The sequence below is a fragment of the Heloderma suspectum genome, chromosome 1 (genome assembly GCF_057233095.1).
Source record: "Heloderma suspectum isolate Gila_16-S chromosome 1, 16-S_ref, whole genome shotgun sequence".
NCBI lineage: Eukaryota > Metazoa > Chordata > Lepidosauria > Squamata > Helodermatidae > Heloderma > Heloderma suspectum.
In genome coordinates this window covers 352,440,924-352,465,712 of record NC_139458.1, presented here as the reverse complement: position 1 = coordinate 352,465,712, position 24,789 = coordinate 352,440,924, and the positions used below count along the sequence as shown (strand labels likewise).

At 41.7% G+C, this 24,789-nt stretch overlaps 1 protein-coding gene across 6 annotated transcripts in view; it reads right to left on the bottom strand.

Annotated features, from left to right (window-relative positions):
• The window catches only part of ARID1B (AT-rich interaction domain 1B), a 536,503-nt gene that overhangs the window by 210,993 nt on the left and 300,721 nt on the right, over window positions 1-24,789 (bottom strand). For 4 of the 6 annotated variants that reach the window (XM_084827884.1, XM_084827885.1, XM_084827886.1 and 1 more), the window contains exon 5: window positions 22,083-22,124. The exons of the other annotated variants lie outside the window; for them this stretch is intronic. In XM_084827884.1, coding sequence (XP_084684010.1) covers window positions 22,083-22,124 — 42 coding nt within the window. The remainder of the gene's footprint in view (window positions 1-22,082; window positions 22,125-24,789) is intronic. 6 annotated transcript variants of the gene reach the window in all.

Sequence of the window (24,789 nt, the reverse complement as noted above, 5' to 3'; positions counted from 1 at the left end):
ACATCAGATGTCTGCATACATCTTCAGAAACATGGGAAAAGAAACTTGTATTTTAAGAAGCATGTATGAAGACAAGTAATGTTTGAAGTTTCCTTGAAGCCAAGTCTGTATAATATTATTTTAAAATATCTCTGCAATTTACTAGATGCAATTTTGTGAGAGGCCATCATATTGGGTTCTTCTACTAGAAGAAAATCCACAAATGTTTGAAGAGGACAATCTTTGCAGGAGGAAATTAAAATGTGAGAGGTGAGTTTAAAGGGAGTGGTAAGTTGGAACCAAAATATATTTTAAAACTTAATGTGGCCCTATAGGGGAGCCAATTGCCTTTTTACATTTGCAGTTCAGCTTCCGAGCTTAAAATGCTTTTTAATTCAAAGATAGCTGTGTAAAACTGCCTAAAGTAGAAGCTTGAATTTAATAGGCACGAAGTTGAAGGTGTGTAGCATTTTCCTCTGATCACAAGAAACAAGCACTTAGCTGTGAGAGAGATCCACAATGAATCACTGCAGCATAGAATCAAACACATCACAGGAACATACAAGCCTTTTTTATTATTACAGTAACCACTGAAAAACATTCTAAAACTTAAAGCCCTAGAAAAATGCATTTTCAACCAACCAGCCCCTTTACACATATCAAACTACCCACAGTATCACACATAATAGTGTATTCACACTCTATGAGTTGAGAGAGATCAATGTTTCCTAAAGAAACTACTTTGAAGTGTTTATAAATAATGCTGAAATACCCTTCCAAGCTGAAACTGGGCATTACTGAGTCATAAAACTGAAATAAAGTATTTTAATAGAATTTTATAATTTGGGGTGGATTATATTATTACATATCGCCAGACATTTTTAACACTCCCTTTCTTGGTACAGTGAATACAGTATCTAGCTTTAAAAGTAAAATTTATTTATGAGCCAAACTGTGCCATTCATCACATCAATAGTGCCTTCTTCCCAATAAAAACTATGTAATTCTTTTGAGAGTCATCATTATTTTAAATGTTTCATTAACGTACACATGAAACCACCAAAGACATAAGTATATCTTCAGTTAATGAGAGACCATGTTAACTATAGTAACGTAGACCTGTTCAAATGATACTTCCTACCCCAGCAACTATCCACACACAAAAATGGGAGTGCGTCTCAAGATCATACACATTAATTCCCCTCACATCTTATAGAATGTAACTCTTCTGACCTGGAAAATTCTAGCCTGGTTTGCACATAATGACAACCCAGAAGATGGGTTGAGTATGGGTTGTCGTTGAAACACAGCTTGTTGTTACATACAAACCCTGAACTATGGTTTAACTATGGGCAGTTAATCACAAACAACCCAGGAAGAGAACCCATGCTTTATTGTTGGGTTGTGTACTCTGGGTTGTTCATGGTTAACAACCCATAGTTAAACTATAGTGTAGGGTTCGCACATAATAAGAACCCACAATTCAATGACAACCCATACTCAACCCATAGTCTGAGTTATTGTTAAGTGCAAACCAGGTCATTGCATTAAGTAGCATGGAATCTCCCTGGATCTGTGATGCAGATGATTTTGATTTTTGAGTTAGGGATCCTGGGTTGAAATAAAAGTGTTATCTCCTACTTTAGGCAGTATGCTCTATTTGTGGCAAGAGGGGTGAGGAGAGGGCTTGCATGAGCCCGGTCCCATTCCCAGCCTTGTCATATGAAGAGATTCTGGGGAAGGTATATGACCTGAACACACCTAGATTCTGGAACAGATATAACTGAAAATTGAAAACTGAACCTCTCCTAATGTAATGAAGACAAAATTTAAGATGGATAGTGCCCACTCTTGTTCCCTAAATGACTAAGCTAGTAAATGGGAAAGGGGGAAGTTCTACTGCATCTAAACAAACATGCTTTAATATTTATGTAGGAGAAACCTAAGACAAACAGCTTGCCAAAAAATAGTTATCTGCCCAATATAATAATCATAAGGGACTTGGGCACAAGATCTACAGCACTGCACTGATATTTTGGCACTCATGGCCCTACCATAACATTCATACCGAGAGGCTAAGGAGAAGTGACAGCCTCCCCTAGCAACAGTTTGAACCTCCCTATTGAGGAATACCTTACATTTCACTTGGAGAACCTCCATTCTAAAACAATTCAAATATTTTCAAATAATTGTTCCTCTCCAGAAATATATCCAACATTTTTTCCTCAACAAGTATGTGGCCTCTGAGAACCTCGTATCTGCATATGCTTTGCATAATAATGGTTGCCAGTGAAGGTACAAGCTCTTCATTGGAACCTGTAATATCATTTTTGGGCCAGAAGGCTGAGTACCAAACTACCCCTTTGTGACCGGTGCCATGCAGATAGCTGGATAGGATATGTGACAATCCATGTGACATGCTGATTGATCATCTTTTTAGGCTTGGAATTTAATTTCTCCTATTTTCAGTTTCCTTAGTCATATATTGTGCTTACCTTATATTCTAAATTTGTGGGTAGGGAGTGTATCTACTTAATTGTTCAATGCACAGTGCCTAGCTGCTGTGATATCATCATCATCATGCAGGAGGTCTAACTGGGCAAGATTTTCTATTTTTCGATATTCTTCTCATATACTTTTATTCTAACAGTCTGGGTGGCCTTTTAATATTAATTTGTATCATCATTGTTGCTTTTCCGTTGACATTCCTTTGACTTTGGTATATCATCAGCATTTAAGAAGACACATCACAGGCTATGTTCACATGAACAAAGGCAAACAGTTTTGGGTATATCAGTAGGGATTGTCACACTTCTGTTCATATATGTTTAGGCACAAGTAAGGATGTACGAAACACCTACCTTCCATCCCCGGGGCGGGTCCACTGGGGGGAGGCGATCTGTTCCTCCCGCCAGAATCCTTGTGGGCCGGCTCTGCTCTGTGGCAATTCTGCGGAGCTGCTGGCTGGCTCCGTATAGCCAGCGATACGGCCGCCATTGCCGTGCCGTATCGCTGAGGAGGAAGGAATCTGGCTGCAAATGGCGTCCGCTACGCCATTTGCAGCCGTAAAGCCCTAAGATTAACCTAAATGCAGCCGTAAATGGCTGCATTTAGCTTAAACTAAGGGCTTTACGGCTGCAAATGGCATCCACTACGCCATTTGTGTCCGTGGTTTTTCCCGCAGAGCCAGCCATGGAGAGGAGCTGGCTTCAAAGCAGATTCCCGGGGGGGGGGGAGTGAGTGCCCCATTCTGCCCCAGACTCCGGAGGCCAGATTCCTTTGAATCCAGCCTCTTTGGGGTCCGCAGTGAATTTCTCTGACATCCCTAGTAAGTTACTCTATTCTTCCTCAGTGATTGTAATCAGTGATGTACAGATATCACAGAATTGTATTTTCTCTACTTTCTAGGGAGGAACTGGTTGCTTTTACTAATCAAGAGGGGCACCTTGGTAAGGGATGGAAATAGCTTCTACTCTGACAAACTTCACATGAATCAATGGTCCTTTACAAAAGAGTCCATACTTACCCATCAGTGAGAAAAGAAATTTAAATGCATTAAAGATTTGTTAAACTGAAGTTACTCATGTGAACATGACTGTAGAGAACTCACTACTCGACACCTAGGCATAGCTTTTATGAAAGAGGGCCAAAACAACAACAGAATAAAACAAACAAACAAACAAAAAGCACACCTGCTATTTTAGAAATGTATCACCACCATTTTTTGCACATTCTGTACTTTTCAAGCAAGGAAAGTAAATCCAGTTTCTCAGCAGTACTAAAACACCTTGGTATGACAAGTGGGATGTTTGCTACAAATAGGAACTGCAGTCTGATCTAATTTACCCAGGAAAATGTTCACGTGCCTTTGAACAAGGAAGTGTGTAATACCTATCATGTAAATACTGTGCTAGATGCCTAATCCCAAAGCACGGGATCACCTGCCCCAGAAGCATTTATTACAGGGCACTCCAAGTGTAAAATACCCAACGGAACAAAATACACGTACCATGTAGTGCGAATAAAATATTTCATAGGAACTGTAAATTACTCATAGTATCATAGGTACGTAACACTGATAATATCTTAATATAGTTAGAAATAGAAGCACTACTAGCACACAACCAACTTGTTTGGTAAAATGAGAGCAGAAAGCCATCATGCCACAGTAAAAATGTTCCAGAACAAACTGACAGTAGAACAGTAGTGACTATGGGGATAAAGTCTTGTGGTAAAAATGTAGAAAAGAGCCAGTGAGTGTGGAAAGTTGGTAAAGGCCTTCTTTTAAAAGATGGCATTCAGTATGTGATATGAACGTGCTGTTTTATTTGTTCTCCCTTTTTTAAAAAAATATTTTGATCGCTGCTGTTTTCTACTACTGTTTTCATGTTTTATGTTATACTGGAAGGATATTTTTAATGGTTAAATTATTCACTTCGTTATAAGCTGCCTAGAATTCTTTGGAGATAAGGTGGGGTATAAATACTATTATTTATGTTAATATTTTATTAACATAAAACAAATTTTCTTGTACAGATGAGAGGAGGAACAGAGTGAAGAGGAGCGGCCATGATCAGCACAGCCCTGTCGAGGTGCACTGGGTGAGGAAGCCCTGCCCCACAGGGACTGGGACGCTATAACTGGCCTGGTGCTCCACAGCCATTTCTGGAGTGGGTTATTTTCCTCAGGTAACCCTTCAAGGAGTGAATCCAAAGGTGCTTGGCACCTTGGATCTCAAATAATACTGACTGTGTTATCAATACTCTCATGTAAGAGAGGCTGAATATGGTATGTGGCTAAATGAGATCTGGGAGGTTCTTTGGTGACAGCAGTGGATCTGTGGGGTTTATAGAATGGTTCTTAGAGAGGGGATCCCTGTTCCTCCTCAGTTCCCCACACCACAGCTTACCCCATTCAGCAGGCTCCCTTAATCCTCTGTGCAGCATTTGGGGGGTTGCCATGGGGAGGGCAGGCAGGGATGTCCGCTTCCACCAGACCCAATGTACCTACCTTAATCTTTAAAGGTTAAAACCAGCAACTTGAATTGGGCCCAGAAGTGAATCAGTGTAACTGGAACAGAGTACGTTTTACATTAGCAAGCCTACCAACAACTGACAGAAGATGTGCAGCTCCATTTTGCACCGATTTAAATTTGTATTGTGTTTGATGCTGTTGTGATACTATTTTTATTATTACTTTGTGTATGTGTTTTGTTTGATATCAACTATTTCATTTATTTATTTAAGCTATTTGTATACCACTTGATGTCCTAAAATTTCAGGGAGAGCAATGCTATGGCCCCTAGACAGAGTCTGGGGCGGGGGGCGTAGGATAGTTCCAATTCCTGGATCTGAGGTCAGAGACAGAGCTCTGACCTCACACTCAGAAGTCCGAGCTCCCCTCCCCCTTGCAGCCGGCGCAGAAAGAACTGTGTTGGCTGCCTCTCTGAGGTCGCAAAGGTAACTTTGGAAGGAAGGGAAAGGGGCCGTGCCAGTGGGTGGGGAAGGGAGAGGTCAGCTTATACTGTATCCCCAGCCCCCCCACCTCCTTCCCTCCCCCTCCCCAATGCCTCAGCTAGATGGGCAAAAAAGCCTGTCTAGCTAAACTGCAGAGCAGAAGGTGTGGCAGAGGCAAGGATCACCTCTGCCACACCTCCGGCTCTGGACTGGATACTCATATGCTTCCAAGTTCGAAGGCCTACGAGTATCAAGGCGAATCTGATAGAATTGCACCCTAAGTGATTTCTAGTTCAAACCACTTTGAACGATGTAGAAATGCAGCTTACAACCATGTAAATAAACAAATGAATGTAATACCCAGATTTTTCCTGTTATTTCAAGGTCTTTATTTTTCTAGATCATTCAGCCATAGCAATTCTTGCCTCCACTCTAATGAGAGTCCACAAGATCACCACTCATGCACATGAACTACTTTTAAAATTCTCCCTTTAATTCAACATGGCTGAAAGGATTTACGCCCTAACTTGGATATGGAGAATAGGGAACATTACAGAACTACACTGAGGTAAGTGAATTCTGTCTTTCTCTTCTTGGGGAGAACTGTATCATAATCATATGTACTTTTGGATATGTAATGTTGGATAGAACATACCCTAAAATGATTCTGCAGCATTTCCAGAAGCACTCCTAACCTATAATATGCCTGGCGTTTCTGAGACAGTAAATAGGCATATACGTTAGGCCTATTAAAAATATAGACAAACTACATCTAAAAATGTATAATTTCAAGTCTTGTCTGAGTACTTCAGATAAAATTCCTGATTAATAATCAGAAATCTGTTTTCACACCTGTGTAATATTCTTGAAGTCAGCAAAGGTTACATGCAAGGTTACCACAAAGACATAATTTAGGAGAGGGTATACATTAAATACACTCATCAACAAATCAACGAAGGCAATACTTAAAACACTCAATCTGATAAAGGTTAATTGGCTTTAATAAAACTTCTCTATGCTTTCAAACTGTAAATGGTTTTAGTAGCCAGCAGATGGCAGAAGCAGAGGCTGCTTTGAATGCTACTCAAAGAAAGCTATGCTAACATAGTATATTTAAAAATACCATAATAGCTATTCTTTCAACCCAACTTACCTTTCACAAACATTTGTGAAATATATGATCGATTTTTCACAAATACCTTTCACCCCACTGATCATTTGAAAGTTTATTACACAGAAGATTTTGGCAATACCTGATTTCTTGGATATTTTCCTCTCTACTTCTCTCAGGCCTTATCCATTCCATATGGATACCGACATGGGGAGGGGCAGTAGCTATGTGGCAGAGCACATGGTTTACATGCAGAAAGTCCCAGGTTTTATCTCTGGCATCTCTATGTAGGGCTGGAAAGACCCTGTCTGAAACTTTGGAGAGCGACTGCCAGTCAGTGCAGACAATACTATGGTATCAAGACAGATACTTGTGTTTTACACTGTTAATTTGGTGCTCTAATCTGAGTTTGACTTTGTACCTTTTCAACCCAGTGGGTTGAAGCATAAAGTATGACCAGTGTCAAAGACCACAGACTCAAGTATTTAACTGAAACAAATAATTTGGTTTACTGATACACAATGCCTGAAAATAAAATAATCCTTATACTGAAAATATTATTAGCTTGAAGACAAATATAGTAACATTATTATTTAGAAAATATTATAAACTGTCAGACACCATCATAAGAAATGCAATTAGCAAGTCACTTTAGGAATGGCATAAGAATGGTACTGAAATGTCATTGATAAAGCAATCCAGGCTTTATGGTGCTCCTGCCCAAAGGTTTTTAGGCTGTGTTGTTTTTAGGCTGTATTGTTTTAAGCTGTGTTGTTTTATTGTTGGATTTTTATTCATTTTTAATTGTTTTTAGTTCAAAGTTCTTTTAATTATATGCCATTTGTATATATTGTCCATATGTTTTTATGTAAATGGTTTTTAAACTTTGTATATTGTATTTTAGGGCGCAATCCTATCCTGATAGGCAGCCGCCTCCGAATTCGGAGGTGACCACCTATCTAAAGCAGGGCAGGAGAAGCACGGAGGGGATCGTTCCCTCCGCACTTCTCCTGCCCTGCATTTTTGGCTAGACAGCCGATTGCGGCTGTCTAGCCGTGGGAGGATGGAGCAGGGAAGGAGGCTGCTGTATGACACATAGGACGTGTCATACAGGCATTTCCGCCATCTGTGCCCCAGAACGCCCCCAGCCACACCCATTTTTGGCTGCTCCGCGGTCCTCTTGAGAGCATGGAGGAAGAGGCTGTTCTGCACAGCCTCCGAGGCAACATGGAAGCGTGGGGAGGTCAGTTCCCAGATAACACAATATCCTATGGTCATCTAGCCGCTGTCTAGCGGCCATAGGATTGCTCTCTTAATGTTTTAACATTGGTAAACTGCCCAGAGAGCTTCAGCTATGGGGCGGTATAGAAATAATAATAATAATAATAATAATGATGATGATGATGATGATGGTGGTCACCCAAGTTGGTGAGCATATCTACCCTGAGTAGAGACAGAAAAATAAAAAAATCATAAAAAAAGCAACACATAAAGGCCAAGAATACAAAAATGGCAGTAGGTCTGTTATTCAGAACAGAATTGAATATAAGGTCCATTCCACTAGTGCTGAGTAGGCACAGAAAGATTAATGGTGTAAAATAAACCATTTTCATGTCCCAGGGTATAGTCTGAAGGCATGAGGCAGCCACCTTGCTGAAGCTAAGCAGGTCTGGGTCTGGTCAATACTTGGAGGGGAGACTACCTGAGAACCACATGTTGCCACCTTAAGTTAGATGGGATATAACAGTAATGAACAAACACACACCTAGAGGGGCCATTACTAGCCAGAGCTAGCCACTCCCACTCTCTACCGAGTCTGGGTTCTGGGATGAAATTTGTTACTTATTTCCAACTTAAAAGCTTCATGCTGGAATCTCTATTTGAGTCCTAGGATAGTGAAATCCCCCCCCCCCCATCCCATAGCTTTCTCAGTGTTACCACTTTTTGACATAGGATTTATGTCACTGTATTCTCTTTTGTAGAGGCTGACCTGTTTGGCCTATGTATATGGCCAAAGGATTTCTACTCAAAGCCTCTGAGAGGAGGGATAATTTACCAGGATTGACTGTAGATAATTTTTAAAGAGGAGGTGAGAGACGTAGATGAACATGCTATTCTGTGACTTTCGCTGTTGAAGTCTGGCCAGTAGGAGGTGACTTCTAGGAAGCAGTCTGTCCTTGTCAATCTGTTTCTTCACTTCCCCAAGACTGCGCTGTAAGAATGTCTGATTTAAATATTATAGATGTTTGGCCATGTCTAAATGACTGGCGCAAAAGTGGATAAATTGTAGCACTAGGTTCTAGGCAGTGGATCATGTAGTACGCTCTGGAAGCATTTAGATATATGTAGCATTGAGCTGGTTTCCAATATAAAGCAATATTCATATGTCACTCGCATCATTGCACTGTGGTTTCCAGAAAGCAAACCTGATTGTTGGACTAGTCCAGACTTAGGTTAATGATAGTGAGGTAGTAATCGAAGTCCTGGTGGATTTTCTCAAGAACCTCCTTCTTGTGGACCTATGAAGGGAAACAAAGCCCTATGAAGAAAGACTGAAAGAACTGGGCATGTTTAGCCTTGAGAAGAGAAGATTGAGGGGAGAGATGATAGCGCTCTTCAAGTACTTGAAAGGTTGTCACAGAGAGGAAGGCCAGGATCTCTTCTTGATCATCCCAGAGTGCAGGACACGAATAATGGGCTCAAGTTACAGGAAGCCAGATTCTGGCTGATCATCAGGAAAAACTTCCTGACTGTTAGAGCAATATGACAATGGAACCAATTACCTAGGGAGGTGGTGGGCTGTCCCACACTGGAGGCATTCAAGATGAGGCTGGACAGCCATCTGTCAGGGATGCTCTGACTTGGATTCCTGCACTGAGCAGGGGGCTGGACTTGATGCTCTTGTAGGCCCCTTCCAACCCTATTATTCTATGATCTAGATTATGAATATGTATTTGACTTAGAGAAGCACTTGGGGGTAGGTGCTGAGGAAGTGCTGTTCCAAGTCAGCCATATGCTGGAATACTGTGGAGCCATGCAATTACCCATTGAAAGTACAAGCTGTTCCCAAATCTGAAACAGACATCACTAAGGACAAATTTTCAAAGCTTAGCAGCCAGGTGTGCTATAGCATCATCAAGGGCAACATTTTTGGTGACAGGGATGTGTGGGATGCTGGTGTACAATGCTTCCATCCATGGTTGCCAGATGGTGTTTCCTGGCAGATCATCAGTGGACTATTTCCTCAGGAAGTCAGCGGTGTCCTGCAAATAATTAGTAGTGTTGGTAGTATATGGTGTATGGATACAGTACACATCAGACAGCCCTGCTGTTTGAAAGCCAGTGCCCAGGATTACCTGCTTAGTGGACAGAAAGAACAGCCCAGTTAAGATTCTTGGGATGCCTGTGTAGAATTGCTCCTGTATTTCTATAGGACATTTCTTCAGTAGGTCATATGGTTCCTTCTGGTATTATATTCTGCACAGCTTGAGATGTGAAATATAAGGGAAATGATGCTGCTGGCTCACAATCTCAGCCTGAGTATGACAACTGAAGTAGTGTATTTTAAAAGTCCAGCCATCAGGAGAAGTCCATGCACAATTTTTTTTTCTAAAGTCCCAAAAGAAGATAGTTGCTGTGTTGGTGCACCAATGGTGTGGTGGAAGCATTCCTGAGATTGTAGATGGTGGAAATAAGCCTCCAAATCACTGCAGAACTATATGTGGCTGTAGTGGAGTAGAAAGATTTCCTGAAATTGAACAGACTCTTCTGGCTGGCTCAGTTATGAGTGTGTGTGTGTGTGTGTGTGTGTATGTGTATATATATATATATATATGTGTGTGTGTGTGTGTATGTGTGTGTATACACACACACATACATACAATACGACTGGGTGAATTAAGGGTATCAGTATTGTGACTGTTTTGATAGCTTGGCATCCTGATTTTTCTAAGAGAGGAAAAGTGTGTGTTGTAGATAGCTTGCCTTGATTTTGAAAATATCAGTCAAGTCCAAGTTTGTATAGAAGGTTAATTGTTTATATGAAACTCCAGAGCTCGTTTTTAATTCTTTTCCATTGAAATGTTCTTTAAGAACGTATAACACTATTTCCTACTTACCATACTCTGTGTAAAACATACATTTAATTCAGGTGACCATCATATCTACTACTGTGGGCAAGAATCCCTTAGAAGAAATGGAGTAGCACTCATAGTCAATAAAAGGGTGGGAAAGCAGTACTGGGGTACAATCTCAAAAACGATAGAATGATCTCAGTACAAATCCAAGGCAAAGCATTCAACATCACAGTAATTCAAGTCTATGCCCCAACCGCTGAGGCTGAAGAAGCTGAGGTTGACTGGTTCTATGAAGACCTACAACACCTTCTAGAACTAACACCAAAAAAAAGATGTCCTCTTCATCATAGGGGATTGGAATGCTAAAGTAGGAAGTCAAGAAATCACCGGGATAACAGGCAAGCATGGCCTTGGTGTACAAAATGAAGCAGGACAAAGGCTAATCGAATTTTGTCAAGAGAACACGCTGATCATAGCAAACACTCTTTTCCAACAGCACAAGAGGCGACTCTACACATGGACATCACCAGATGGTCAATATCGAAATCAGATTGATTATGTCCTTTGCAGCCAAAGATGGAGAAGCTCTATACAGTCAGTCAAAACAAGACCTGGAGCTGACTGTGGCTCAGATCATGAGCTGCTTCTTGCAAAATTTGGGCTTAAATTGAAGAACGTAGGGAAAACCACTAAACCATTCAAGTATGACCTAAATCATATCCCTTATGAATATACAGTGGAGGTGAGGAATAGATTTAAGGGATTAGACCTTGCCAGCAAGGTTATGCTCACAATCCTACAAGCTAGGCTTCAGCAGTATGTGAACTGAGAACTACCGGAAGTACAAGCTGGGTTTCGAAGAGGCAGAGGAACTAGAGATCAAATCGCCAACATTCACTGGATCATGGAGAAAACAAGAGAATTCCAGAAAATGTCTATTTCTGCTTCATTGACTACGCTAAAGCCTTGGATTGTGTGGATCACAACAAACTCTGGCAAATTCTTAAAGAGATGGGAGTACCAGACCACCTTACCTGTCTCCTGAGAAACCTATACGAGGGTCAAGAAGCAACAGTAAGAACCGGACATGGAACAACCGATCGGTTCAAAATTGGGAAAGGAGTATGACAAGGCTGCATATTGTTGCCCTGCTTATTTAACTTATATGCAGAGTACATCATGAGAAATGCCGGGTTGGATGAATCACAGGTCAGAATTAAGATTGCTGGGAGAATTATTAACAACCTCAGATACGCAGACGATACCACCATAATGGCAGAAAGTGAAGAGGATCTAAACAGCCTCTTGTTGAAGGTAAAAATGGAGAGTGCAAAAGCTGGTTTGAAACTCAACATTAAAACAACTAAGATCATGGCATCTGGCCCCATCGCTTCCTGGCATATAGAAGGGGAAGAAATGGAAGCAGTGACAGATTTTACTTTCTTGGGCTCCAAGATCACCGCAGACGGTGACTGTAGCCATGAAATTAAAAGACGCTTGCTCCTTGGGAGGAAAGCTATGGAAAACCTAGACAGCATAGTAAGAAGCAGAGACATCACCTTGCTGACAAAGGTCCGCATAATCAAAGCTATGGTTTTCCCAGTAGTAACGTATGGCTGTGAGAGCTGGACTATAAGGAAGGCTGAGCACCGAAGAATTGATGCGTTCAAACTGTGGTACCGGAGAAGACTCTTACGAGTCCCCTGGACTGCAAGGAGGTCAAATCAGTCCATCCTAAAGGAAATCAACCCTGACTGCTCATTGGAAGGACAGATACTGAAGCTGAAGCTCAAATATTTTGGCCACCAAATGTGAAGAGAAAAGTCACTGGAAAAGGCCCTGATGCTGGGAAGGATTGAAGGCAAAAGGAGAAGGGGACGGCAGAGGATGAGATGGCTAGATAGCATCACCAATTCAATGAATATGAACTTGAGCGCACCTCGGGAGAGAGCGGAGGACAGGAAGGCCTGGCGTGCTATGGTCCATGGGGTCACGAAGAGTCGGACATGACTTAACGACTGAACAACAACAAAGTGGATTTTTCACTGTCAGTACATCTGGCATGAAGCTGTTGTTGTCAACCTTTTCTAAAACATGCAATGGATCAATTTCTAAATTGTTTGAATCATAATAAGACCTCATGGGAAAGAATGCCCTGATTTTCTTGAAAAATTAGTGTGCTTAAGATGATAACTACCCACAATCCACAGCCCAGTAATGTCAGTGGAAGATTTGTACAAATATCAAATCTACGATTTCGCTTTGATATAGAAACTAAACATTTACTCTGTGATTTTTAAAGTCATCTTGGGGATATACAAGTCCATTAGGAATACAGGCAACTAGAAATTGGTTTCCAATGAACTCTAACGGAAGGGATACCAGAGTGGTATGTCATGGTGATGGAGTAGCCATAAAAAAGGATTGTTTTGCTACTTGGTTTTTTTTTCTGAACTTTTAACAAATGCAGAATCACACCTTTCAGGTCTGTAAACATTAAAGTTATTGCACATGATGATTCTATCTTCTTTCTTACGTTTGTTCTTTTTTTCCTGTAATGTGTCTTAATGTTATCATTAAATATGTGCTTGCTCATAATTAGAGTAATACAGACATCTGTAATAAAAAAAATATTTCTTTAAAAGTCCTCTTACATGCTGATGAAGTCTAAGGCTCCAATTCAACGTTTGCATGTTACAGTGCACCAATGGAGCACCAACTATTTCAAGAAGTTTTCAGAGTACATTATGCCCACATGGAGGTGCAGCAGTGTATGCAAGGATTTCTTCGTTAACTTCAGTATTGGGTTAACTCCATGCACATAATGGGGAAGCACTCTTGACATTGCCATCAACACTGGAGTCAATGAAGAACTCTTTGCACATATGGGAGTTCACTTCACAAAAAGAAGTCGTTGGATTAGGTAAAAATATAAAAATGCATAAAGCAATTGCTCTGATTAAGTGACACCATGTTGGGGCATCATGCTTAGTCTGTTTACAGGTATGTTTTATACATCAGCCAGTCTTGAAATATAAAATAGTCTGGGGCTAGGATGTCTATTCTATGGAATACTATTGAGCTGTATCACCTGAAAATCAAGAGACTTTTCTGGTATTCTGCAATAACAGATGGTTTTAAAGAATGTGTCTTATTATTTTAATTAATACTATTAACATAGTGGGGTGTCTAAGGCAAACTGCAGGGCAGGCAGAGCACGGAGAGAATCCTCTCCTCCGTGCTTCAGCCATCCTGCATTGGATAGGTGGTCGCCTCAGACTTTGAAGGAAGTCTCAGGTGACCATCTATCTCAATAGGATTGTGCCCTAAATTAATTTATGTTTCAACATTGTGATAAAGCCTTCTTTCAGAGTAACTCTTTGATCTACCTAGTACTTTTTACATGAAATACATAAAAATGCACTTCCAAGGGGGAAAACATCTTATAAATTGCCCTTTTACTCATGATAAGGATACTGCACATGTTAAATACTTACACCAATACTGGAACATATCTATTTATTTTTTATAAATAATTTTAAGTCAGTGTTTTAGGTATCACGAGAAAACATAGGTAACAATGTTCACTTCGTATGTTATGCACCATGTGTTCATATCACCTCACTGCTCATGCTTCTTCATAATAAGGGGGCAGGGTTACCAATTAAGAACGATAGGAAACTAGGAGACCACTGATTAAAATATCTTGGGACTAGTTTTTATTCTTGACTACAAAGAATACATCTGCACAAGCAATTTATCATCAGTTCATATTCAGCAGCATATACTGGGTGGAACAAGTTACTGCTCCAAAGTACTACATTAGCTTCCCAAAGACGATTTAAAACATACAAGATGAAAAAGCTGGAAATTCAGCTAAGAGTCTTCTTGAAAACTGATTAATACCTTCCATCTGAATGTTTTTACACCTGCTGGTTTGTGACCATTTTGTGTAAACTGTTTCTTTATACTTTAGAAACAATGTGTAGCTCCTTTTCATAATCAACACTGGAAATTTAGTAACTGAAAGCACTTTTCCTTTCAACACATAGGCTGCATTTGGAAGATCATATCTCAGCTTATTATTCACTAGCCTTTTGCCCACACATTCAGCCTCTTTGTTCTTCCTTTTATGGTGAGCCATGATTAAACCAAGATGTCTCTGTAGCTTCAGTTTTCTGTTTGCTAGAACAGAAGCTGGAAGGAACCTGACACAATGTGGTGGTGGGGACTCTTTCAGAAAGCCAATCAGAAAGCCAATCAGAAAGGAGGGTGATGAATGCACAGGTCAGGTTTTGAGAGTTGAGGGAGCTGGGAAGAAGGAAGGTTTGTTAAGGGTTTTGATGCTTAGGCAGCCTGTCTGGGCCTAATCATCTGATCCTGTGGAGAGAGAAGCTAAAGAGGATAGAAGACAGTATACAACCAGAAGAAACTGACAAAGGAAAGAAAAGAGAACAATAGGAGGAAAGCCACTGTTTCCCTCGGCAGCAGGCCTCCTTAACAGGAATCCTGGTTTCCTCTCTCAACTTACAACTTCACCTGATTTAATTCAAGGGCTCCAACAATCAACTAAGTAACAGAAGGGGAGGGGGAAATCCACCAGAATGTATAGCTGGTTATACATCTTAATGCTGTATTGAGTTCTGGAGAAGAAGCAGTTACATCTCTAATTAACCATAGTTTTTTGTTACATCCAAATTGGTAAACTATTGGTTACCAGCTTTGAAACAATCAATCTGAGACTTCCTAGTGTCACCTCTGCTAGCACTACGGGGCTCAATGCGTGGACCAAACACTTGTGCATATATCAGCTTAATAAACTGAGTGATGGTTGTCTGAACCAGGCCATACATTTATACCTCATACATCATAGGTACAGATACGGTAATATAGAATCATAGAATAGTATGGTTGGAAGGGGCCGATAAGACCGTCGAGTCCAACTCCCTGCTCAATGCAGGAATCTAAGTCAAAGCATCCCTGACAGATGGCTGTCCAGCTTCATCTTGAATGCCTCCAGTGTGGGAGAGCCCACTACCTCCCTGGGGAATTGGTTCCTTTGTCGTATTGCTCTAACAGTCAGGAAGTTTTTCCTGATGTTCAGCCGGAATCTGGCTTCCTGTAACTTGAGCCCATTATTCCGTGTCCTGCACTCTGGGATGATGGAGAAGAGATGCTGGCCTTCCTCTCTGTGACAGCCTTTCAAGTACCTGAAGAGTGCTATCATATCTCCCCTCAGTCTTCTCTTCTCAAGGCTAAACATGCCCAGTTCTTTCAGTCTCTCTTCATAGGGCTTTGTTTCCAGCCCCCTGATCATCTTTGTTGCCCTCCTCCAAAGCCTCTCCAGCTTGTCTGCATCCTTCTTAAAGTGTGGTAATGTTGGGAGGTCGCCCCTGCTGCCTTCTGAAATCCTCAGGTAGCCAAAATCAACATGCAGACAATAGGGCTCTTTTCCAAGGCTTTATTCCCATTCAACCTAACGATGCTTACAGATGCTAACTGCTTGATCCTGTGAGTGAGACTTAAGAGTAGGGGTGGACGAAAATCCCTTACCTGTCGTCGAAGGACGTTCGCGGTGGGGGGGAGGCGCTTCGCTGCTCCCCCCGCGAAGTTCAGGCCGGGGGGGGGGAGGCTTCCCGCCTCGCCCTGGCCGAAATTCAGGCCAAGGAGGAGGCTTCCCGCCTCGCCCGGCTGCGAACGCGAAAGTTTTTTTTTTTTAAACGCCCCCTGATAGGCTACGTGACGATTCACGTAGCCTATCACGGCTAGATCTGCAAATAGCGTTGCCCTTATTTTCGCCGTAGTCTACGTAAACATTTACGTAGACTACAGCGACCAAATAAGGAACGGGAATGGCGGCTCCCTATGGGGGCCGCCATTATCCGTACGCGCTTTTTTTTTTTTTAAGTCACCCATGATAGGCTACGTGACGATTGACGTAGCCTATCACGGCTGACTTTGCAAATCTAGCCGTGATAGGCTACGTGAATCGTCACGTAGCCTATCAGGGGGCGTTTTTTTTTTCTTTGATTGCAATGGCGGCGGCGGCAGCCGGTCGAAAGACCGGCTGCCGCTCCCGCCCCGCTCGAACACCCGCCGAACCGCTGGCCGGACCCGCCACCGGGAGGGACATTCGGTGAAGGTAAGTCCCGTCCCGGGGGGGTGCGGGGTGCGGGGGGGGGGTTCGGAGGATTTCTCCCCAAAACTTGTTTGGGGGGCCGAACACGTTGGCGCTCGGCCCCCCGAAGTTTCGGGGAGAAATTCTCCGCCATCCCTACTTAAGAGAGCTGCCTACTCCAGGGGTTCTAACCTTAGGAATCAGTTGATCTCCGTTTGGAGGGGAAGGTGGGAAACCTCTGCACTTATGGGCTAGGACAGAGTCCACCCTTTTCCTGTGGGGCATCCGGGCACCACTGTTGCCGTTGCACCAAGCAGGCTGAGCTCCTCCTCTCAGCACCCGCCATTTCCTGCTTGACACTGCGCCGGCGCCTAGCATCCAGAAACTGCTGTTGCGCCTCCCTCTCCCTGCCAGGGTCACTATCACTCTCAGGAATGTGTACCGGGAGGGGCTCTCCTCCTGGCTGCTCCTCTGAACAGCGTGCGGGTTCCTTTCCCGCTGTTTCTATCTCTTCCTCAGAATCAGAACTGCTTTGTGGCTCTCTGGGCTCCGATCCAACCCTAACAGGTGCCCAGAACTGGACACAGTACTCCAGATGAGACCGAACCAGTGCTGAGTAGAGGGGGACTAGTACTTCACGGGATTTGGAAGCTATACTTCTATTAATGCAGCCCAAAATAGCATTTGCCTTGTTTGCAGCCACATCACATTGTTGGCTCATATTCAGCATGTGATCGACAACAATTCCAAGATCCTTCTCGCTTGTAGTAGTGTTGACCCAAGTATCCCCCATCTTGTAACTGTGCATTTGGTTTCTTTTTCCTAGGTGCAGAACTTGGCATTTATCCCTATTAAATTTCATTCTGTGTTTTCAGCTCAGCACTCCAGCCTATCAAGATCACTTTGAAATATGTTTCTGTCTTCCAGGGTAATAGCTATCCCACCCAAATTTGTGTCCTTTGCAAATTTGATAACCATTCCCTGCACTTCTTCCTCCTACAAATCATTAATAAAAATGTTGAAGAGCACTGGGCCCAGGGCTGAGCCCTGAGGTACCCCACTCATTACCGCTCCCTGGTTTGAGAAGATCCCATTGATAAGCACTCTTTGAGTCTGATTCTGTAGCCAACTGTAGATCCATCGGATTGTTGTTTCATCTAGCCCACTTTGAGCTAGTTTGCTCATCAGGATATCATGGGGCACGTTGTCGAAAGCTTTGCTGAAGTCGAGGTATATGATGTCTACAGCATTCCCACAGTCCACAAGGGAGGTGACCTGATCAAAAAATGAGATCGGATTCATCTGGCAGGATTTGTTCTTGACAAATCCATGTTGGCTTCAAGTAATCACTGCATTGTTTTCAAGGTGCTTACAGATGGATTGCTTTATCATCTGCTCCAGAATTTTCCCAGGGATTGATGTCAGACTGACTGGTCTGTAGTTCCCAGGTGCCTCCTTTTTGCCCTTTTTGAAGATAGGGACAACATTCGCCCTCCTCCAGTCATCTGGCACTTCACCCATCCTCCATAATTTCTCAAAAATAATAGACAGTGGTTCTGAGAGTTCTTCTGCCAGTTCCTTTATTACTCGAGGATGCAGTTCATCTGGCCCTGGAGATTTGAACTCATTCAAAGTAATTAGGTGTTCCTTGACCATATGCCTATCGATCTCAAGCTGCAATCCTGCCCCTTCAGCCTGTACTTCGCCTTTGCTAGGGGGCTCATAGACCCTCTTTTGGGAGAAGACTGAGCCAAAGGAGGAATTGAGTACTTCTGCCTTTTCCTTGTCATCTGTTATCATTTTGCCATCCTTATTTAATGGTTGAAACACCGTTTATTTCCTCTGTCTTTTACTATGTATGTATCTGAAGAAAGCCTTTTTGTTGCTTTTAGCATCCCTCACTAACCTCAACTCATTCTCAGCTTTAGCCTTCCTGACACATCTCTGCAAATCTGTGCTACCTGCCTGTACTCTTCCTTTGTAGCTTGGCCTTCCTTCCACTTCCTGTATGTGTCCTTTTTTGTTTTCAGGTCATCCCTAAGCTTTTTGGGAAGCCACATTGGCTTCTTCTGTTGTCTTCCGCCTTCCTTTCTTGTTGGAATTGTTTGTAATTGTGCCTTTAGAATTTCCTTTTTTAAAAACTCCCACCCATCTTGGACTCCTTTTTATTTTAGAGTCACTTGCCATGGGACCTTACTGATCATTGTTCTGAGTTTATTAAAATTGGCTTTCTTAAAATCCAGGGTATGTGTTCAGCTTTTGCTTCCTTTAGAACGAAGAACTCAAGTATAACATGGTCGCTTTCCCCCAGAGTTCCCGTAACTGCTACTTTATCCACTAAGTCATCTCTGTTGGTTAGGATCAAGTCAAGGGTAGCTGATCCTCTAGTTCCTTCCTCTACTTTCTGCAGGAGGAAATGATCAGCAACGTAAGTCAGGAATCTCTTGGAAGGGAGATTCCTGATCTTCTGAAAGTAATGTTCAGCAATGGTAGTCTGCCTACATTTATCTTTTCCTTTTAGAGGACCAGAAGGAAAAAATGATCACTGGTGCACTTAATTTAATGGGAATTTTAAAAAATTCAGATGAAAGATGAATTACATACATTTGGACCGTTCTAAATCTAAACTATCCACAGTTTTTTAAAGCTATGGAATATGTGGTCTGAAAGGGTCAAGGCCAGTTCCGGCTGCTTAGGGAAGTAGAAGCCAGGAGGATAGATGAAGGTAGGAATGATGTCTGAATAGTCTAGACAGATTTTTTAAAAATCTTGGCAATAGCATGGGAAGTGGGAATTTTCTGGCAGCAACAGGAGGAGTTTAAGATCTGGGCAGTGGGGTGAAAAAGCATAGGAGGCAGGATATAAAGCTAGGTGGGCATGGGGTGCAAGTGGTCAAGGAGCCAGCCACCTAGATAAGTCCAATGATAATTCTAAATTAGCGAAGCGAAGAATGTCTATGCACAATCCATTGATTGTGATGCTGTGCTGACACTCTTCCTGTCCCCCAGTGCTGGCACAGACAACTTAGGGATTTTATTATATTTAGTGTTATATAAATATCACACATAAATAAAAATATATAAAATAAACTGAGCCTGGGCAAGCCTGAGAATTCTAACAGATTGAACAATCCAGTGCTTTGTGTCATCCACCAAGGATTGTTCTTGTTCAGAGATTGTTCAGAGCTGTGTCAGCAATCTAATAAGATAAAGTCTAGAGCATCAGCCTGTGAGCTCAGTTGCAACCACGGTTGTGGAAGGTAGACTGCCACTGATCTATGCAATTTTCCAGAACCCAGATATGTCTGGGATTTTGCAGTGCTTGGCTTTCTGTGCTAGTACTAAGGAAAGAAAGTATCAGTTAGGAACACAGAAAGCGGCCTTAAACTGAGTCAGACCATAGGTCCTTCTAGTCCAGTATTGCCAACACTGATAGTGGCTCTCCAGGGTTTCAGGCATGATTTTTTCCAGCCCCATCCGGAAATGCCAGGGATTGAACTTGGGACCTTCTGCATGCCAAGCATGTGCTCTACCACTGAGCTACAGTCCTAACCCCACTAAGTTATGGCGACTGCAATGGATTTGTGTACTTCCAATGGATTTAGATGTGAGGGGTGTGTGTCACAATTTAATGACGTTTGAGGAAACAAGTAGCTTATGCAAAGAACATTACATAGGATTGAAAAAAGCATCAGGCTTGTGTTATAAAGTCATTACAAAATCTACTCAGGGTTTCTGTACAAATATTAAAGGCATATGGATGGATGCATTCAGAATTGTTAAATCAAAACCAACCACAGAAAAACAAAAGTCTTTGGTATTGGTATAATTAAAGAAGCATCGAACAGCAATCTCTGTAAAATTAATCCTAAAGTGAATTTATGTGCAACATGGGCCATGGGTAAAGTGCTTATCCATGCAAACAATCCACATGTGCTCGTTTCCTTTTAAAAGCACTTACCACATGAACTGGCTCATTCACATGTAGTCTTAGCTTGCCAGCAGTGTGCCCTCCTGGGTCACTGAATTGCTAATGCTATACATGAATGGGTTGATGCATGTGCTAAGTGCATTTAAATCTGATGGGATGAAAGTGAAATATTTACATGGTAAGCATTTTAACCATGGCCTGTGTCACATATAAATTGGGCCTAATACCATTGCCAACTTGCAACTTTAACCATAAAACAATAGCATAGCTTTTTTTCAGAATGGGTCAGGCAATGAAAGCTATTGGCTACAATAATCTTCAGTAATACTTCTGTTTACTCAGCTAGCATGAAGGATTATGGAGATGAGTTCACAAGAGCTGACCCTCCAGGTTTATTAAATATTCAGTGAATGTTCTGTATGCATGCTGCGTATTAAATAAAAACTAGAAAATGCTACAGAATACCATATGTTAAATACTTCAAATAACACTGGAGCAGCTCTATTTATTTTAAATAATTTATTTTAAATCAGTTTATCAGGTATCTCAACACAATAAGGGAACAATAGTAAATCATGCTGTCATAAATATTTAGTACCCTTTAAAGTGTTAATTTGGATTTTTTCCCCAGAGTTAATTTTGAGCCTGGTTTTTCTTTATGAATTTTGAGGTTTGTTCTTTTCCTACTGGTTGTTCTGTCTTGGTGATTATGCCACAACTATGCTTTTCAGAAGTATCATACCATATGGATATTCAACAGCAGGAAACTCATAGTTTAGCCTCATGTTCTCAGATTCCTACTCCTCTCCTATTAGCCATTCTCTCTACTCATTAGCTTGCTGTATAGCCTACACACAATCTGCTTTCCTAGGATCATCTGCTACTCCATACGCTTAATAATGAGATCAATACCATAATGTTCATTAGCCATACTTTCAGAAATAAATTAAATCAATGTTTGAGAAAGTATGCCTAGAACCTTGACAAGATCTCTAGAATAACCTAAAATTCAGTACCATAGAAATAAGAACTTCAAATCTGGTCAATCATCAACCTCCTCACAAACCAAAAAATGGCTGTCAGTACAGAAATTGCAAGATAAATGTTAACAGACTCCAGAACAAAATCAAAACTCCATGAAATACCACATTTAAAAGCTGCTAGCCTTCTGTTCCCTGTAACTTTCTGATTTTGCAACTTGACTCACCCAACAAAACTATTTTAGAAAATAAGTGTAATACCAAACTATGTGAAATGTCATCTTCAGAGTATTAAGCCCAAGATGTCATTTGGTGGATGTGAATCAAAGATCCATACAATCTCCAGGTATAAAATGAATGTCTTATGCAAAATCATATCAACCATCCTAAATTGATGACACCTAGGAAAGCAAAACTTCATCAACTACAGACCTTGAGTCCAAATGAAGCATCCTCCGAGGCCAAGACTTCAACCTGAAATTATAAGCAGAAATATCATTTCAAATGTAGCCATTTAAAAAGATCTCCTGACCACAACACCAGAAGCCATGGAGAAAATATATACTTGAATAGAAGACACTGTAATCCCAAAACACAAGAAGTGTAGATATAGAATGGACAGCACCAAGCTATAAACTGAATATACTCTCAACAAAAGAGTCAATAAACTTCCTTTTGGGGGGACAAGGGGGGTCAACAATTTGAGTTCTAACCACGATAAAGGGTAAGTGAAGAAAATGCTGCAATTTTTCATACTCTGTTTAAAAAGACACTGTTTATGCAATACCCTTACCCCCGAAAAGCAAACTGGATCGAAAGAAGATCAAGCACATCAGAAAAGTAAGCAGGTTGCAGATGGGTGTTATATCAAACCTCTGGGTGGTCTTCTTCTTAAAACATTTTAAAATAAGATGAGTAAAACGATACATGCTCTTTTAAATAACTGTCACTAAGATATCCACAAACTGGAATTAACATTATGAATTCAAGTTCTTAATCAAGCAATGCTACTGCCATGAGAGCAGCATCCCTTCACAATCTTTTGTGTTCCCCAGCACCATGGCTCCCAAACACTTCCATTTTTCTGGGAATCTGAGCTAGTAAGGATTTCGCTGCACAGGGAATATCTAGGTGTTCTTAAAAGTTTCCCGCCAAACCTCTCTGCTGACATGGATAAGAGAGTGACCCCATCTGCTATTCACATAGCATGCACCTCCTGAGAATGCTACAACACTCAGTCTTCTTCTGGTACTAATCTAATCAAGTCTCACTGTATTACCCCTTGATTTGGCCACTGAGAGCCCTAAGAATTATGAGACATTGTACAAAAAGTACAGTAAATCCCAGTACAACATACACTCTATTATTTTGTTAAACAAGCAAAGGAAATGTTGTCTTTGACAATTACCCTTCCAGGACCACTGTACTGTTTTATAAGACTTGTAACACCCAAGTCATTAACTGCTCTGCCACACCAGCTTTCCTAGAGCTGGAGTTCCCTTCTTCTTGAAACAGTTGCCCTCTTTCTTGATTCCTTGGTCCTCTGAGTATCCCTTTCTCTTTCTTAAGTTGGTGAGCTCCCGGTTGCTGTTCACCCTGCACCCTTAAATCACTGTCTGCTCTGCTGGCCACCTGACAAAGCAATAAGGGAGAACAGCCGATCTCTCTATCCTGTCTTTTACTTTCTTCTCTGCTTTTTCTAAGACCTACTGCAATTCCCTCCCCCTCCCCCTCTTCTTCAGAAGCCAAAAGCCATACTGGGCAGTCATGCCACCCACTCTACAACCCCTTCTTCTCTCTAAGATCCTGGTAAGCCTAATAGTTAATCATTTAATTGCCATTTGTTACATTGTTCTCGATAAACTTCATTTTCTGGAAAGGTTCTGACTTGATCTCCATTGCTTCCCTGTGAATACCTGATGAGGGCACTTCACTTCCCAGACTTAATGATCCTAGTTATGCATGCTTGGAACTCTGTGTTTTGGTCAAAAGGATGCTAGTAGTGAATGCAGTCTATCCTCTGGCAGAATAAAATCAGAGTGGCATTGGGAAACAGTTCCCCTAGCACACACTTGACCTAAAATCCCCACTCTGTTGTGTTCTGGAAGGGCTTATTCCTCAGACATGGAGAAGTAGCCTGCAGATGTGTTTAGAGATACATGTCCTGAGCAAGTATGGTAACAATACTTAGAAAAACAGTAAATAATTAAACAAGCACACACACTAAATATATCTACAAACAGCACTTGTCAGTCTGTGAGAATCAAGAAACTGGAATCTAGACAAATATTGATATTCTTTAATGACTTCCAGCTATGAGAAAAGCTAGACCATTCACTCTTGAGCTAGTCCTAAAGTTCAAGTACACTAAGAGGGAAATCCAAGTCCCACTGGAAAGCCAGTTGAGGGGCAGAGAAAGCAGCTTAACTGCTGGTCCGCCAGTAGAGACAGTGGGACAACAGTTATGCTGCTACAGGTTCCTTGTGTTAGCAGAAAACTCCAGCAGAGTAGATTTCCAATGGTGAAACAGCAATAAATAGGCCATGGAAAGAATGGGCATGGATACACCATGTCCTAGGCCCCTTCATTTCCCCAATATGACCACAGAAACAGGTATTTATTTATTTATTTATAAAATTTATTAATCGCCCATCTGACTGGTCACCCAGCCACTCTGGGCGATGTACAACCCCCATAAAACAATTTAAAACAATAAAATTTTACCATAAACATTTTTTTTTTTAAATACCCTAACCCACCCCAAATGCCTGCCTGAACAACCACGTTTTTAATGCACGACGGAAGCTCATTAAAGAGGGGGCATGACGGAGTTCCCTAGGGAGGGAGTTCCACAGAGTGGGGGCCACCACAGAGAAGGCCCTCTCCCTCGTCCCCACCAGTCTAGCTGTCCTGGCTGATGGGACAGAGAGAAGGCCATCTGAGGCTGATCTTGTTAAGCGGCCTGTCTGGTGCTGCTGGAGGCGCTCCTTAAGATAGGCTGGGCCGGAACCATATAGGGTTTTAAAGGTCAAAACCAACACCTTGAATTTGGCCCGGAAAACAACTGGTAACCAGTGCAACTCCGTCAGCACTGGAGTGATGTGATCTCGCCAGCGGCTGCCTTTAATCAGGCGAGCCA